A 12981-nucleotide genomic window follows, 5' to 3' on the forward strand; every position below is an offset into this window, starting at 1 on the left:
CTGACCGCTTCTGCGTCAGTGCCAGCCACCCCCAGCAGTGCTGTGCCCCCTCCTGGGGCAGGCAGGGACCCCGAGGTCCCCCATGCCCAGTGCCCCTCACCCTGTTCCTGCCCTGGCTGTGGCCTCAGCCAGCTGCTCCCTGCTGCCCCACACCTGCGTTGGCTTGTCCAGTGTCACCCCCATGGTGCCAGGCACTGCCTGTGCCCCCCAGCCGTGCCTGCCCCATGCCCACTGCCGTGGCACTCACCATCTCCCGCATCCCATACTGACTCTCCACCTTGGCCCGCAGCTGCTCGAAGCATTGCTCCATGCGCTCGTGGAACGGCCGCAGGTCCTCTGTCACCTTCTGCCCATGGATCCGAATGCCCTCTGCCAGCAGCGGGATCTGAGGGAGAACAGGGACTTGTGGGGCTCCCTGGGACGGGGGACACCGGGGGAGCTGTTCCTGCCACACGGATGCTGCGCCTGTTACCTGCCAGGCGATCAGGTCCTTCAGCTTCTCGATGTTCACTCCATCCTCAGGGTGCTCCTGGATGTAGGACTCCTGGAAAAAAGCCTGCAACGACCCTCCTCAGCTCCACTGCTGGCCCAGCTCCACAAAGCCTGGGGATGGCAGAGTGGTGCCAGTGCCAGTCCTGGCTGTGCCCAGCCAGCCCCAACACAGCCCCTGGGTGTCCTCACCTTCTCATACTTGACGAAGCCACCCATGACAGCAGGGTCCACGATGCCATTGAGCAGCATGGAGAGAGGGTTAATGGGCAGGCTGGGGTCGTTCTGGTGCCGGTTGATCTCGCTCATGATTTTCTCATTGGTTTTCATCATGGTCTCAATGGCGTTTTGCAGGGGGGAGATGACGATCTGTGCGCAGAGAGGGGTCAGCGTTTGCTGGCACAGCCACCTGCCCCTCCTCGTTAGGGCTGGCAGGGTGGGCTTTCCCCACCCCACTGGAGGGACCTCTGGGGCTTCACATGTCACCCCATGAAGCCCCTCAGACCTGGCAGGGCTGGGGCTGTGCCCACCAGGACCCTGGGAGAGCCCTGCTGCCCCCCAGCCTCCTCCTCACCGTCTCAGTGGAGGTCACAACGAACCAGCGCAGGATGCCGGGCAGGGGATAGGCTGTCCTGAAGGTTGTCCGCTCAATCCACATGTTCTGTGGGAAGAGCAGCAGTCACCCCTCATCCTCTTCCCATCACCCTGGGTCACCCCTGGCTGTCCTGTGGCGTGGGGAGCTCCCACCTCCGTTGGCACAGGACTACCACCTTCGCTATCGCAGGGCCCCCTATCTCTCCTCTGGACCCTGAGCTCCTTGCAGGGCACCCCCAGCTCTCCTGTCCCTCCTTGTGGGGGGGTCCTGGCAGCCCCTCCCAGCACTCACTGCAAATTCGTTGTCCGGGTCGCTCGGGCCCCTCTTGAAGGGCCGTGAGTAGCTGAACCTCTGGATGTGGTTGGCTTTGTAGAAGCTGTGGGGAGGGAAGGGGCAGAGATGGGAGAGGACCTCCACTGTGTCCCACCCACACGGAGCAGAGCAGGGACTCCCTGAGCTGGACACTCACTTGGTGATCTGCTCAGGGATGCTCCGGCCTTTGAGCCGGATCTTGGCTTCCTCTGCCGGCTGCACGGTGAAGCACTGGATGTCTGTGTGAGTGAAGGAACCACGGGCACGCACTGGGGGACAGGGCTGCTGGGGAGAGGGGCTCCAGGGCCCGGAGGGGTGAAACCCAGAGGTACAGAGAGGCACTGCAGGAATTCCTGCATGGAGAGCAATAGGCAGGGACCGAGCCACCCTCCCAGCCCCATCCCTGTACACAGAGGATACACTGCCCTGGGGAGTCGGTGATGTCCTGGCCAGGGGGAGATGTGCTCTTCAGCTTCTCAGCATTGGGGAAGGGGCTCAGCAGCTGCATCTCAAAGTCCTCACGCCGCTCATACTCCTTGCCCCGGTAGATGAAGACCTTGTTCTGCAGGGGAGGAAGGTGACAGCTCATCCCACTGCCACAGAGCAGGGCCGGCGAGGTCCAGAGAACTGGGGTGCTGGTGCTGATGAGGCTGAACCTCCTGCCAAGCAGGAGACACCCCCCCTCTAGAAAAAAATATCCCCCCAAACCCAGGAACTAGAGGAAAAAGGAAGCAGGCACATGGAGAATCAGGACTGGTGCCAGCCAAGCAATGTCACTAAGGACAAATCCTGCCTGACAAATTCAGTGGCTTCTACGAGGACGTGGCAGCATGGAGGGATGCGGGGAGAGTGACTGGACTTGTGCAAACCATCTGACCTTTTCCCCAGGACACACATCTCCAGGACAGACGTGGAGGGGACAGATGCTGAGTAAGGAATGGGCTCGATGATGACACTCAGAGTTGTGGTCCACAGCTCCACACCCAGGTGGACACCAGTGAGGAGTGGGTTTCCTTGGGTGCAGAGGTGGCAGGTGTGGAGCTGCTCCTGGTTCTGCTTACCCGGAGGAAGGTGGGGAAGCCCTGCCCATAGTACCCCACGGCAAAGTAGTCCGGGCTGGGCCGCAGCACCTTCAGGATCTTCTCATAGAACTTGGCTTCTCGTTGCTGCAGGGGAGAGGGGTAGGATGAGGGCAGGATGGGGCCCTGAAGACCCCCCCATTCCCCCCAGATCATCCCTGCCATCCTGCCCTGCCAGCAGCCACCCCAACCCCAGCCAGGCACCCACCAGGATGTCACTCAGCATTTCATAGTCGAACACGTGGCTCTCGTACTGCTCCGCCAGCTCCTTGCAGATGTGGATGGCCTCCTCCCACATCTGGAGAAGAGAGGGGCCAAGACAGGGCCCCCCGGTGCAGGGTGAGCTGGGGAAGGGGGCACCAGGGATTTCCAGCAGAGACCACCCTGCCTGTGGGGGCACCTGCACCCCTGCACGCCATGAGGAGGGGGACAGGGCTCTCCTGTGGGGACTGGTGGTCCAGTGGGCAGCAGCAGGACTTGGCTTCCCACCATCTCCAGCCCTGGAGCCCCCCAGCCCACGCCATCAAGCCTTTGTCCTGAGCTGTCTGAGCTGCCGGCCCCTGGCAGTACAAGGACTGGGCTGGGATGCGATGGGACAGGGTGGGATAGGGAAAAGGGACACAAAGGACAGTGGCTGTGGGGTGAACCATCCAGCCCAGGCTCACTGCAGGGCAGCTCCAGCCCCACTGCAGCAGTGGGGAGAGTGAGGGGCTGTGCTGAGGGTGAGGTCCGGGAGCTTGGAACAGGGGACAGTGGTGGCAAGGGGGCCAGGTTTGCTCTAAGCCAGCCCAGCTCCCTGCAGCTGCGAGGGCTCAGAGGCTGCAGGGTCTGTAGGGGCAGGTGGCCACACTCACCTTGCCCTGGTCGAAGTATTCAATGATCTGGTTGTACAGAGCCTCCTTCAGCTGGCGCTGGGTGTGCAGGTGGGGGCTGTGTGGGCCCGGCACGGGGGCTGCATTCGACTCCTCTGACCACTGCACAAGGGAACGGGGACGTGTCACACCATGCCCACAGGGCTGCCCACCCTCCACAGTCCCCCTGAGTCCCCCGTGCCCACCGTGAGCAGCCGGGCGTGCAGCAGCAGCGTGTAGGCTCCCTCCGTGTAGTTCTCGTAGCTGATGTGCAGATCCTTCAGCTTGTACAGGTACCTGGGAGTGACAGAGCCATGCGTGGGGAGTGACAGTCCCATGTGTGGGGCCCGACAGTTTGGAAGCAGAGCCCCATCACCCTGCCCCTCAGGCTGCTCTGCCACCCCTATCCCATTGGGATTGCTTGGGACACCCCACCCCAGGTGCTGCCGGTGTCCCCAGGGCTATGCTCACCTGATGTACATGGCCTGGCGGTCGATCTCCTTGTAGAAGTTCTGTGGAAGGGCAGACGAGGGCTGTTTGAGTGGCCCTAGGGGTGGCACATGCCACAGCCCCCCACAGTACCACCCTCTGGGTCGTGGTGCTGCCAGGACCATCCCCATGCAGGGATGGGGTTGCCACAGCTCTGGGGAGCTGCACGGTGACTCCCAAGGGACATCGGTTCTGGCACCACGTGCACCCTATCTCTGCTGTGCCAGAGGCGCCATTGGGATTTGGGGGGATGCAAGGACAAGCCCTTCCAGCCCGGGGGACCTGGGGAAGCATGGGAACAAGCCCTGGTTGCCCCAGGGAGCTGGGGACATGGGGATGAGCCCTGCCAGCCTCAGGGAGCTGGAGCAGGGCACAAGTGCCCACCAGGAGGTTGACGGTGCAGCTCATGCTGTAGGTCTTGTTCTCGTCATTCATGACAGCCCGGTAGTCCAAGAGCCGCTCCAGGAGTTCGCTCACCAGCTTCACAAAGTCCTCTCCAGGCTTGGCCAGCTCAGGGTGGCTCTGGCAGCAGCTCAGCAGGCTGGGGAGGACAAGAGGACACGGGTCCCACTGCACAGCCAGCTCTGCAGTGCTCCCACCACTGCCCTGCTCAGCACAAGAGGGCAGGAGCAAAACCTGGGCAGAGCAGGGGCATCACCCGGGGCAGGAGTAATTCCTGGGCCAGGAATGACACCTGGGGCAGTGGCATCACCTGAGGCAGGGGTATCGCTTAAGGCATAGCGTAATTCCTGGGGCAGGACAACGGTAATTCCTAGGGCAGGGGCATCACTGGGGCAGAGGTGGCAGCTAGGGCAGGCAGGGGCTGGCTGGCAGGGCCAGCAGAGGTGTGCAGGGGTCACACGACGGTGCTCAGGCACCAGCCATCCTCCTCGCTGGTCCCTTTCCCCCGTGGCACACTCCGGGCCAGGGCACAGCATGAGGAGGGATGGGAGGGCAGGGAATGGTGATAGCAAAGGGTCACGCCCTGGGGAGAAGGTGGCAGGGATGTCACTGCACACTCACATGCTCTTGAAAAGCTGCATGTACTGCTCGTCCCCCCGGCCGCCCTCCACCTCGCTGTCCAGCCTGCGCAGGATCTCATCCTCAAACTGCGGAGAGGGGATGAGGATGGGCTGAGCTTGGAGCAGCCCCTCCTCAGAGACTGCCCGCAGAAAGGGGCCCCGTTCCCAGGCCACGCCACTCCCCTGGCGTGGGTGGTTCCCACGACATCCCACCCCCTCCTGCTCCCCCAGGAGCAGCCTTGTCCCTCACCCGGCTGAAGCTCCCGGTGAGCCGGTGCTCGCAGAGCATCATGTCAAAGAAGATGGGGATGGTGGACCTGCGCAGCTCCGGCTCCGGCACCAGCGTCATCTCCAGGATGGGGCCCACCATGCCCGGGATGAACTCGATCTTGCGCTGTCCTGGAAGGACAGGGAGGGCTGCGGGGCAGATTCGCACCCACACAGGCTCCCATGCCCACACCAGTAACACCCCACTCCCCACAGCCACTCTGGGGACGGTGCTGATGGACATCAGCCCAAAGAGACCCAAAAATTCCCCATCACTCCACAGCGTGGCTCACCGAGGCTGTACCACATGTCCCGGATGGACGCTCCAATCGTGGCTCTCATGTCCCCATACCTGCCGGGACAAAGGTCAGTCAGCATTGCTCTGCAGCTCCGGGTGCAGCACAGCCCAGCTGGCTCATCCCAAAATCCCTGACCTCGTGCCATGGCGGCAGCCCAGGGCAGGGACCCGAGGTGTGGCCGGCTGGGCAGAGTGGGGACTCACTTGCCCAGGATGCTATTGCGCTTGGCAGGGGAGAAGTTCTCCAGCTGCAGGGAGTCCTGCGTGAGGAAAGCCACGGCCAGGTGGAAATAGTTGTTCCAAAGCTGTGGTGGAAGCACAGGGATGAGTGCCAGCCTGGGTGGCACAGTGGGCTGGGGTCTGGGCTGGGTCCTCTCCTAATTCCCCTGGCCCAAACCAGGACTGAGGCAGTGCCCACCCACCTGCAGCTCGAAGTTGCTGTTGCTCAGGAACATCTCAGTCAAAGTTGTGGCAAAGTGGTTGATGGCACGCAGGAACTCCCTGGGGGTGAGAGGCTGTCGGTGCTGAGGGCAGCACCAGTGTGCCCACTGCCCAGCCTGGTGTGTCCACCATCCACATGCCCACCATCGTCCCACAGAGGGGTGGAGGTGGGAGGTCCTTTGTGCCCACCTCAGTGCAGCCAAACACTGTCCAGTGCACCAGTCCTGCACGTCCAGAGCCACACTCCAAGTGTCCACCTGCCCTGAGGCATCCCAGGTGCTCACACCCAGCCCCAGTGTCCTCCTGCAGGTCCCTCCCCACGCCCTCACCGGTTCTGCACCATGTTCATCACCATCCAGTCACCGGGATACACCGTCTTCCCAATCAGGTCCTTGAAAAGGATAAAAGTCTCCATGAGGAAGTCCTGCAAGGGAGGGAGAGATGTCAGGAGCCGTGCTGGGCTGCAGTGCCCTCTGAGGGGAAGCAGTGAGGGAGGTGCTGGTGCCGGAGGGCGCGGTGTTGCCGAGGGGCAGCACTCACCATCAGCTCAGGCCGGGAGGGGAACGCCTGGATGTAGGTGCTGTAGTGGTCCTTGTCCATCTGGCTCAGGATGGCGGCCATGCAGGCCACGTAGTGGCTCTGGGAGAGATGAACTGGTCAGGCCCTGCTGGGTCCTGCAGCCGGCACCATGGAGCAGGACACTGTTCTTGTTCCTCCAGTCAGCTCATACCCTGGAGCCCCAACTGCCTTGGGGTCTGTTTGCCCCCTGCCCGCCCTGGTCCCTTCTTCCCCAGCTCCCCAGACCTCTTCTCCTGGCCCCTTCATGCCCAGTTCCCAGACTGTGTACCCCACTCCAGGGATGAGATGGCTCCTACACCCACCATGATGCTGGGAGAATGTAGGTACAACTACAGAGTGATGCTCAAGCACCTCTGTCATTTTTGGGGTAATTTAAGACCATCTGTGGATGTAAGGGCATTTTGAAAATAGCAAGCAGGTTCTTCCTGGAGGATCTCTGGTGAAGGGTCCCAAACAGAGCCCTTAGCTCCACTCCAGGAGGCTCCCAGCTTTGTAGCAAGATGAGTGGAGTGTGCACGAGCGGGATGCTGCCCTGAAAGCTGTCCCAGAGGCACATCCGAGGCTGGAAACTGCGGGAAAAGGCAGCTATTTCTGCGGTAAGAGCATTGTCTGGCAGGCTCAGGAACAGTGATGGCCCTGCCGTGCCCTGGCGTCACTGATGGAGCTTTGTGGGTGGCTCCAGGTGCCAGCCCTTCCGGGGATGCTGCCGTGCCGTGAGTCCTGTGAGGGCAGCACCGGGCGCTGGGCACCACTGCCCATCCCGGGTGCCACAGGCACCTTCCAGCCCTCGCAGATCTGGCACTGCCGGAGCTCCCTCCTGGATTCCGGCAGAGACGGAGCCCCACTGCAGCCCCAGGCCAGACCTTGCCAGCTACATGGAGACCAAAGCGGACTGTTCGGGGAAGGATGTGATTGATGCCGGTGACCGAGGGCTCCAGCTTCGCACCATCAGCCCCTGGGCAGCCCCGGGAGCTGCTCGGGATAGGGCGTAGCCCACCGGGGACTGCTGTGGGGAAGAAACGTCCGGCCACGGCCAGCCCTGGCTACGAGCGGCTTTGAAGGGATTTCTCTTGTGGGCAGCAAACGGATCAAACCCCAACAGCTCCCGCGCCTTCGGGAATCCATGTGGTGCCACAGCCCCGCGGCCGCCCCGCCGAGAGCTGCCCGGCGCAGCAGCACCGGCACACCGGGGGCACGCAGCGCCCGTCCGGTGCCGGGACCGAGGTTCCCCCGCTTCTCCTCCGAGCCCCACGGCTCCGAGTCTCGGCTCCCGGGCGCGCTCCCTACCGCGGGGCTCCGCCCCCGGCCCCGCTCCGCCCCCGCCGGCTCCGCCCCGGTACCGGCGAGAGCGCGCCGCCCCGCCCCGCCCCGCTGAGCCCCGCGCCCGCCGCTGCCGGACCCGCGCCGCCGCCGCCGAGCACCAGGTACCGGGCGGGATGGGGAGGAGGCTCGGCCGGGGAGCGGGGCGGCGGCGGGACCGGGCGCTGCGGGCATCGGCCCTGCTGCGCCGGGCCGGTACTGGGACGCCGGGCAGCCCCGCGGCCGGGGCGTGGGAACCCCGGGGCCGGGAGCGGCGACGCGGTGCGGGGAGCTCCGAAACCGGGACTGCGTGGCGATGCGGGGACCCCGGGGGCGCGGGAGCGGTGCGGGTACCCTCGGCCCGCGGGATGCGTGGGGGCCGGCGGGGCTGGGGCTCGGAGCCGAGCTGGGCTGGCGAGGGGGATTCGCGGTGTCCCCGGGTCCCCGGGGGTCGCGGCACTTCCCTGTCCTCCCGTCCCCTGCCAACGCCGAGCAGGAGCTGCCCGGGGAACTGCGGGAGGCACGGGGACGGTGGCACCGTGCACCCAGCATCCTACGGCAGGCACCGTGCGCCGGGCACCCCGCACCGAGCCCCCTACGCCGGGCACCCCGCACCGAGGTGGCCGCCGGCTACCGTGGCGGGGGTCTCTGGGGGACAGAGCCGTGCTGGAACGGTGGCACGGTGTGCTGCCGAGGGAGCTGCATCTGTGGTGGGAGCTGCTGTGTTGGAGGGGTCGAAGACCCCCACGTCGTGCCGCGGTGCCGCAGCCTCGCCCTGTCCGCCGCGGCTCGTGGCCCCGCCGGTCGCCGGGTCGCTGCGTGCGGGAGCCGCTCTGGGGAGCGGCCAGGCGGGCTCATCTCCGCTCCCCCTCGTTAGGAACGCGTCCGTCAGCCGGGGCTGTGCCGGGTGACACACGCACACGCAGATCCAGGGATGTCACTTTCGGTACCGCGCGCCGCGGTGACGCCGGCCGGGGCTGGAGGGATTCAGCCCACGTTGCTCCCGGCAGCTCCCGGCGCCGCGCTCCGCGCCCAAGGCCTTGTGTCCGCCGGCGGGGCTCCGGGATGCGGGAGCGAACCCCAGGCAGTCCCGCGAAATGGGGATGCGCAGCTCCCGGGGTGCGCCCGTCCCTCCCGGGGTGCTCCGGTCCCGATCCTCCCCGCAGGAACGCACACGAACCCCGCTAGAGCTGCGGCTCCCGGCAGCGGTGCGGGAGGGGGGGCCGGAGGTCTCCGCGGAGCCGGTTTTGTGTTGGGAGCACGAGGTGGACACGTATGAGTAACCACCGGGCCCGGCTGTGCCAGCACGGGGACATACGGGGACATCGGTGTCAGCTGCTCGCTCTGAGGGGCACAGCGTGCTCAGTGCCAGCAGCAGCTCGCGGCGATCTCCACACTCGGCCCTTTCCCGGAGGGTACGGGAATGACCCCCTCGGCAGAGCCGCGGCGGCAGGGGACGCGGGGACCGCCGGCTGCGCTCCCTCCCTGCGGTGCTGCCCGAGGAGCGGGGCCGGGGGCCGCGGGGGGGAGACCCCCGGGTAGAGCCGGGCTGAGATTGGCACCTCCAGCCCTTCCCCGTGTCCCTTCTCCGCAGGGAGCGTTTGTCCTTCCGGCGCGCTCGGAGGAGTGGGGTGGATTTCGTCGCAGAAGCTCCTTTGGTCTGAGGTTGTCTTCTCCATAAATGATAATTATTGTAATTACTTAATAGCATGGTGGCATCCAGAGGCCACAGATAATTAGTGGGTCTGTTCCCATCCCTGCTAACAACACTACTCCAGTCCCAAACAGTGCCGTGGGCAGAGCCTGCCTCGCGTGTTTGCCGAGATGCTCCGTGTGCTCCGGGCTGTTTGGTGGTGGGGAAACTGAGGCAGGAGGTGAAGGAAGACATTTGCTAATTCCCAAATTCCCCTGGTAGCCAGCGTTGTCTAAAGCGCATGGAGATAAAGGGGGGCAGGCTGCTCGATGGCATTGGGAATGCACTTAAAGGCAGGAATTTGTATTCTGGAAGGACGTTCTCAGTGCTGGGAGCTGCAGCTGCAGAGGCCATGCTGCTGGCTGCCAGCACCGTGGCCAGTGGGTGGTGGTGGGATGGGGGCTGCCCCAGGGGGTCCCTGCTCAGGGGCCGAGCCCCCCTGAGCCTGGACCAGTGTGTGCAGGAGCAGCACAGGAACTGCTGGGCAGTGAAGCCTTTCCAGCTTTTTCCAGAAGTGTGCCCTGGGGACAGTTGGTGCCTTTCTGATGCCATTTCTGGCCTGTGAGGGAGCCCACAGAACCCTGGTCTGCCAGGGTCCCCTGGCCCAGGCAGCTGCTTTGCATGCTGGGGCAGCTGGGCTCCAGATGGGTGCCTGAGCCCCTTCTCCAGAGGTGAGACATCCTCCCCAGAGAGTGTAGGGCTGTGGGGGTCTGCAGATGAGCTGGGTCTCCTGTGGCCAAAAGTCTCTGGGCTGTGTCCCACTTCCCTTGTCCTGTCACTGCTGCAGGATCAGCCCGTGCCGGAGATGCCGGCAGAGCCCTGGGCTTTGGTGCTGGGCACCAGCCGAGCTCTCTGGGCTGAATCTCCATCATAAGCGTCCTCCCAGGTCCAGGCAGCCACACAAGGCATCTCCAGGGCTCGGAGGAGGATGGTCTTGCCCACACCCCATTCACTGGGAGGCAAGCAGCTGAGCAGGGTGTTCTTCCTCCTAGCGTGGTCTCTCCTGCAGCCCCAGGGGTGGCACTGAACTGCAGTGCCGGCAGCAGCTCCAGGGATGCTCGCCTGCTCCTCCACGGATGCGGCCGAGGGAAGCCGAGGGACGTGGAACAAACTCCTCCTGAGCTGCTCCCGCTCCGCACGTGCTGTCTGCCCCGCTCTGCCCATGTTCCCCCGGGCAGGTCACTCTACCTCTTCATGTCTCATTAAAACAGTGATACCGATGCTCCTCTGCCTGGCAGAGAGGTGGGAACGCCAGCAGGTAGCACAGGGAACAGAGACACCACTGCCATGACAGCCGTATTAGCATCCACGGGAGACAGAGGAATAATTTGGCTTCTGCAGCTTCTGAAGGCTCGTGCAGAGGCTTTGTACTCCCGTCTCCCTGGCCGTGTGCAGCCTCCATCTGCAGCACCAGCACATCCGCAGTCGGAGGGGAGCGATGGAAGCGGAGCTGGTGACCTCCGCGTGCCGGGAGGATGCCGCTCCTCCTTCCCCAGCCGATGGGATCCTTTCCATGGGCATGAGCCATGGCGTGTGCGGCCAGGCCAACCGGGAGCCTCGGTGGCCGCAGAGAGGAGGCCGCAGGCTGGCCACGGGTGCTGGTGCCGTGGGGAGGTGGGTGGCAGGGGCTCCCTGCCCCAGCTGGGTGCCAGAGCCTTCTCCTGGGCCCCGTGGCTGGGAGAGTGACTAATGTTCCCGCAGAGCACTTCAGCCAGTGACCTACATAGGGATGAGCGCGGATCCCTCGGCTCGTGTGAGCCGCCGCTCGCACCAGGACCCGCGTGCCAGTGCCGCTCCCAGAGCCCCCAGGCGATGCTCGATATGGGGCTGGGGGAACTGCGGGGCACAGGCACCCCGGGCATGGCCCTGGTGGCAGGGACAGCACCTGTGTCCTCAGCCAGGCCAGCTCAGGGGTCCTGGGGGAGCCCAAGTGTTGTTCAAGCAGAGCCTTGAGCACTGCCGGGAGGGACGGGGTCAGGCACTACAAGGTCCATCAGGGACATGGGGAGCTGGCCTTGGGGACACGAGCCAAGCTGGACCCATGGAGCGCTGGGAATGTGGCTGGAGAAGGGGCATCTCCTTGCTGGGGACTGCGAGGGCTGAGCGCTGAGGAGGGAGAAGAGCTGCTCGAGCGGAAGCGCTCCGTTGGCACGAGTACAGTCAGATATAAACGGGCCGTGATTAAGTGCCTGCAGGAAATGAGAAGGTCTGTGAGGCTCCCAGAAGCCAGGTTCTGGAAGAGCCTCCAAGAGAAGCGTGAGGGCAGGGCATGAGCTGGCTTTGTGGTGGAGCTTTCTCAGCGAGGAACCAGATTTTGGGTGTGCAAGCTGCCCGAGGAGCTGCTCCAAGTCCTCCATCCTCGAGTCCCACACACACTCTGATCTGAGAACAAACGCCTCAAGTCTTCCCGGAGCCAAGGCGGGATTAGGCTCTGCTGTGGAGTGATGTGTCATGAGCCTGGCTCCTGCCCCTCCAGCACCTCAGCCTCCAGTACTGCCCCACTCCATTGCCAGCAGCACCTCTCTGGAGATCAGGAAAATCAGACAAAGTCACTACCTTGTGAGCGGAGCCGGGTCATTCACTTCTCTCCTCTGCAGTTCCAGGAGAATCTGACTTCCTCTCTCATAAATCTCATCTCCTGGCTTCCTGTGTCCCAAGGAGAAGATTTATGTGTCTGCTCTGGTTTTCCCTCTTCCACAGGCGTTATCAGGAGGGTGAGGGGGAGGACAGGTGGGGAAAGGGCCAAAGCTGGCAGGTAACTCTCCAGACAAGGCAGTGTGAAGCGGGGCTCTGACCTCTGAGGTCAGCCCTGCACCATCAGAGATGAGTCCCATGATGCAAACCCGGCAGGTTTAGTGCCTCTTACTCACAAAATTCACCATCCATCAGCACTGGCCAGAGAAACCCAGTGCTGGGGGTCTCCAAGGGGTGTCCATGAGAAGAGATTCTTGATGATTCCTCAGCTCCTGGGGTCACACAGAAGAGATCACTCCTAGCTGTGTGAGCAACCAGCAGAACCCGCTGCTGCAGAACTCCACTGTGTCACAGTGGCATCACCTGCTTTCACCTGTACACCATCGATGTGACCTGCTGTCTGTCCCACCTTATCCCTGCACCTGGAATTCCCATAGGAACCAGTGGAGAAAAACACTCAGACTTTAAAAAATTGCTGAGATGGAGGATCCACCACTGTGCAAAACCTCTCCTAGCTGTTCCTATGCCAGCTGGCCTCACTTTTTAAGGAAGTTGCCTCTCGGACCTGCCAACACTCATTTCCAGCTGCCGTGAGTGGAGCCTGGAGCTGCCACCCAGAGCCCCATCGTGCGCAGCCTCTGCTCCATGCCCCTCTCTACCTCTCTGCTGGCCTTTTTCCTTCCTCGCTCTTCATTTTCTCCCCTTTCCTCAGTCTCCCTCTGTGGCCAGGGCCGCGGGATGGTTACGAGCAGAGACGTGCTGGTTAGCTGGTTTTGATCCACTTAATGTGTGCCACATTGCTTTGGGATTATCCTGCTTTCTTCGTTGAAATGTCAAATGCCTCGCAGAAATCTGAGTCTGCTCCGCTGAGGC

At 63.5% G+C, this 12981-nt stretch overlaps 1 protein-coding gene across 1 annotated transcript in view; it reads right to left on the reverse strand.

Moving 5' to 3' along the window:
- The window catches only part of LOC309573246 (dedicator of cytokinesis protein 2-like), a gene marked incomplete at its 5' end in the record, with an annotated part of 44506 nt that overhangs the window by 1862 nt on the left and 29663 nt on the right, over nt 1-12981 (reverse strand). The window contains 20 exons of the mRNA XM_082282009.1: nt 248-385; nt 473-556; nt 682-858; nt 1064-1150; nt 1376-1460; nt 1554-1635; nt 1817-1958; nt 2458-2562; nt 2684-2773; nt 3330-3449; nt 3533-3623; nt 3798-3838; nt 4200-4356; nt 4839-4924; nt 5088-5236; nt 5398-5456; nt 5607-5707; nt 5825-5903; nt 6173-6267; nt 6384-6482. Of these exons, the coding sequence (XP_082138135.1) occupies nt 248-385; nt 473-556; nt 682-858; nt 1064-1150; nt 1376-1460; nt 1554-1635; nt 1817-1958; nt 2458-2562; nt 2684-2773; nt 3330-3449; nt 3533-3623; nt 3798-3838; nt 4200-4356; nt 4839-4924; nt 5088-5236; nt 5398-5456; nt 5607-5707; nt 5825-5903; nt 6173-6267; nt 6384-6482 (2067 nt within the window). The remainder of the gene's footprint in view (nt 1-247; nt 386-472; nt 557-681; nt 859-1063; nt 1151-1375; nt 1461-1553; nt 1636-1816; nt 1959-2457; nt 2563-2683; nt 2774-3329; nt 3450-3532; nt 3624-3797; nt 3839-4199; nt 4357-4838; nt 4925-5087; nt 5237-5397; nt 5457-5606; nt 5708-5824; nt 5904-6172; nt 6268-6383; nt 6483-12981) is intronic.

Source organism: Coloeus monedula (genome assembly GCF_965178545.1).
Source record: "Coloeus monedula genome assembly, chromosome: 5".
Lineage (NCBI taxonomy): Eukaryota > Metazoa > Chordata > Aves > Passeriformes > Corvidae > Coloeus > Coloeus monedula.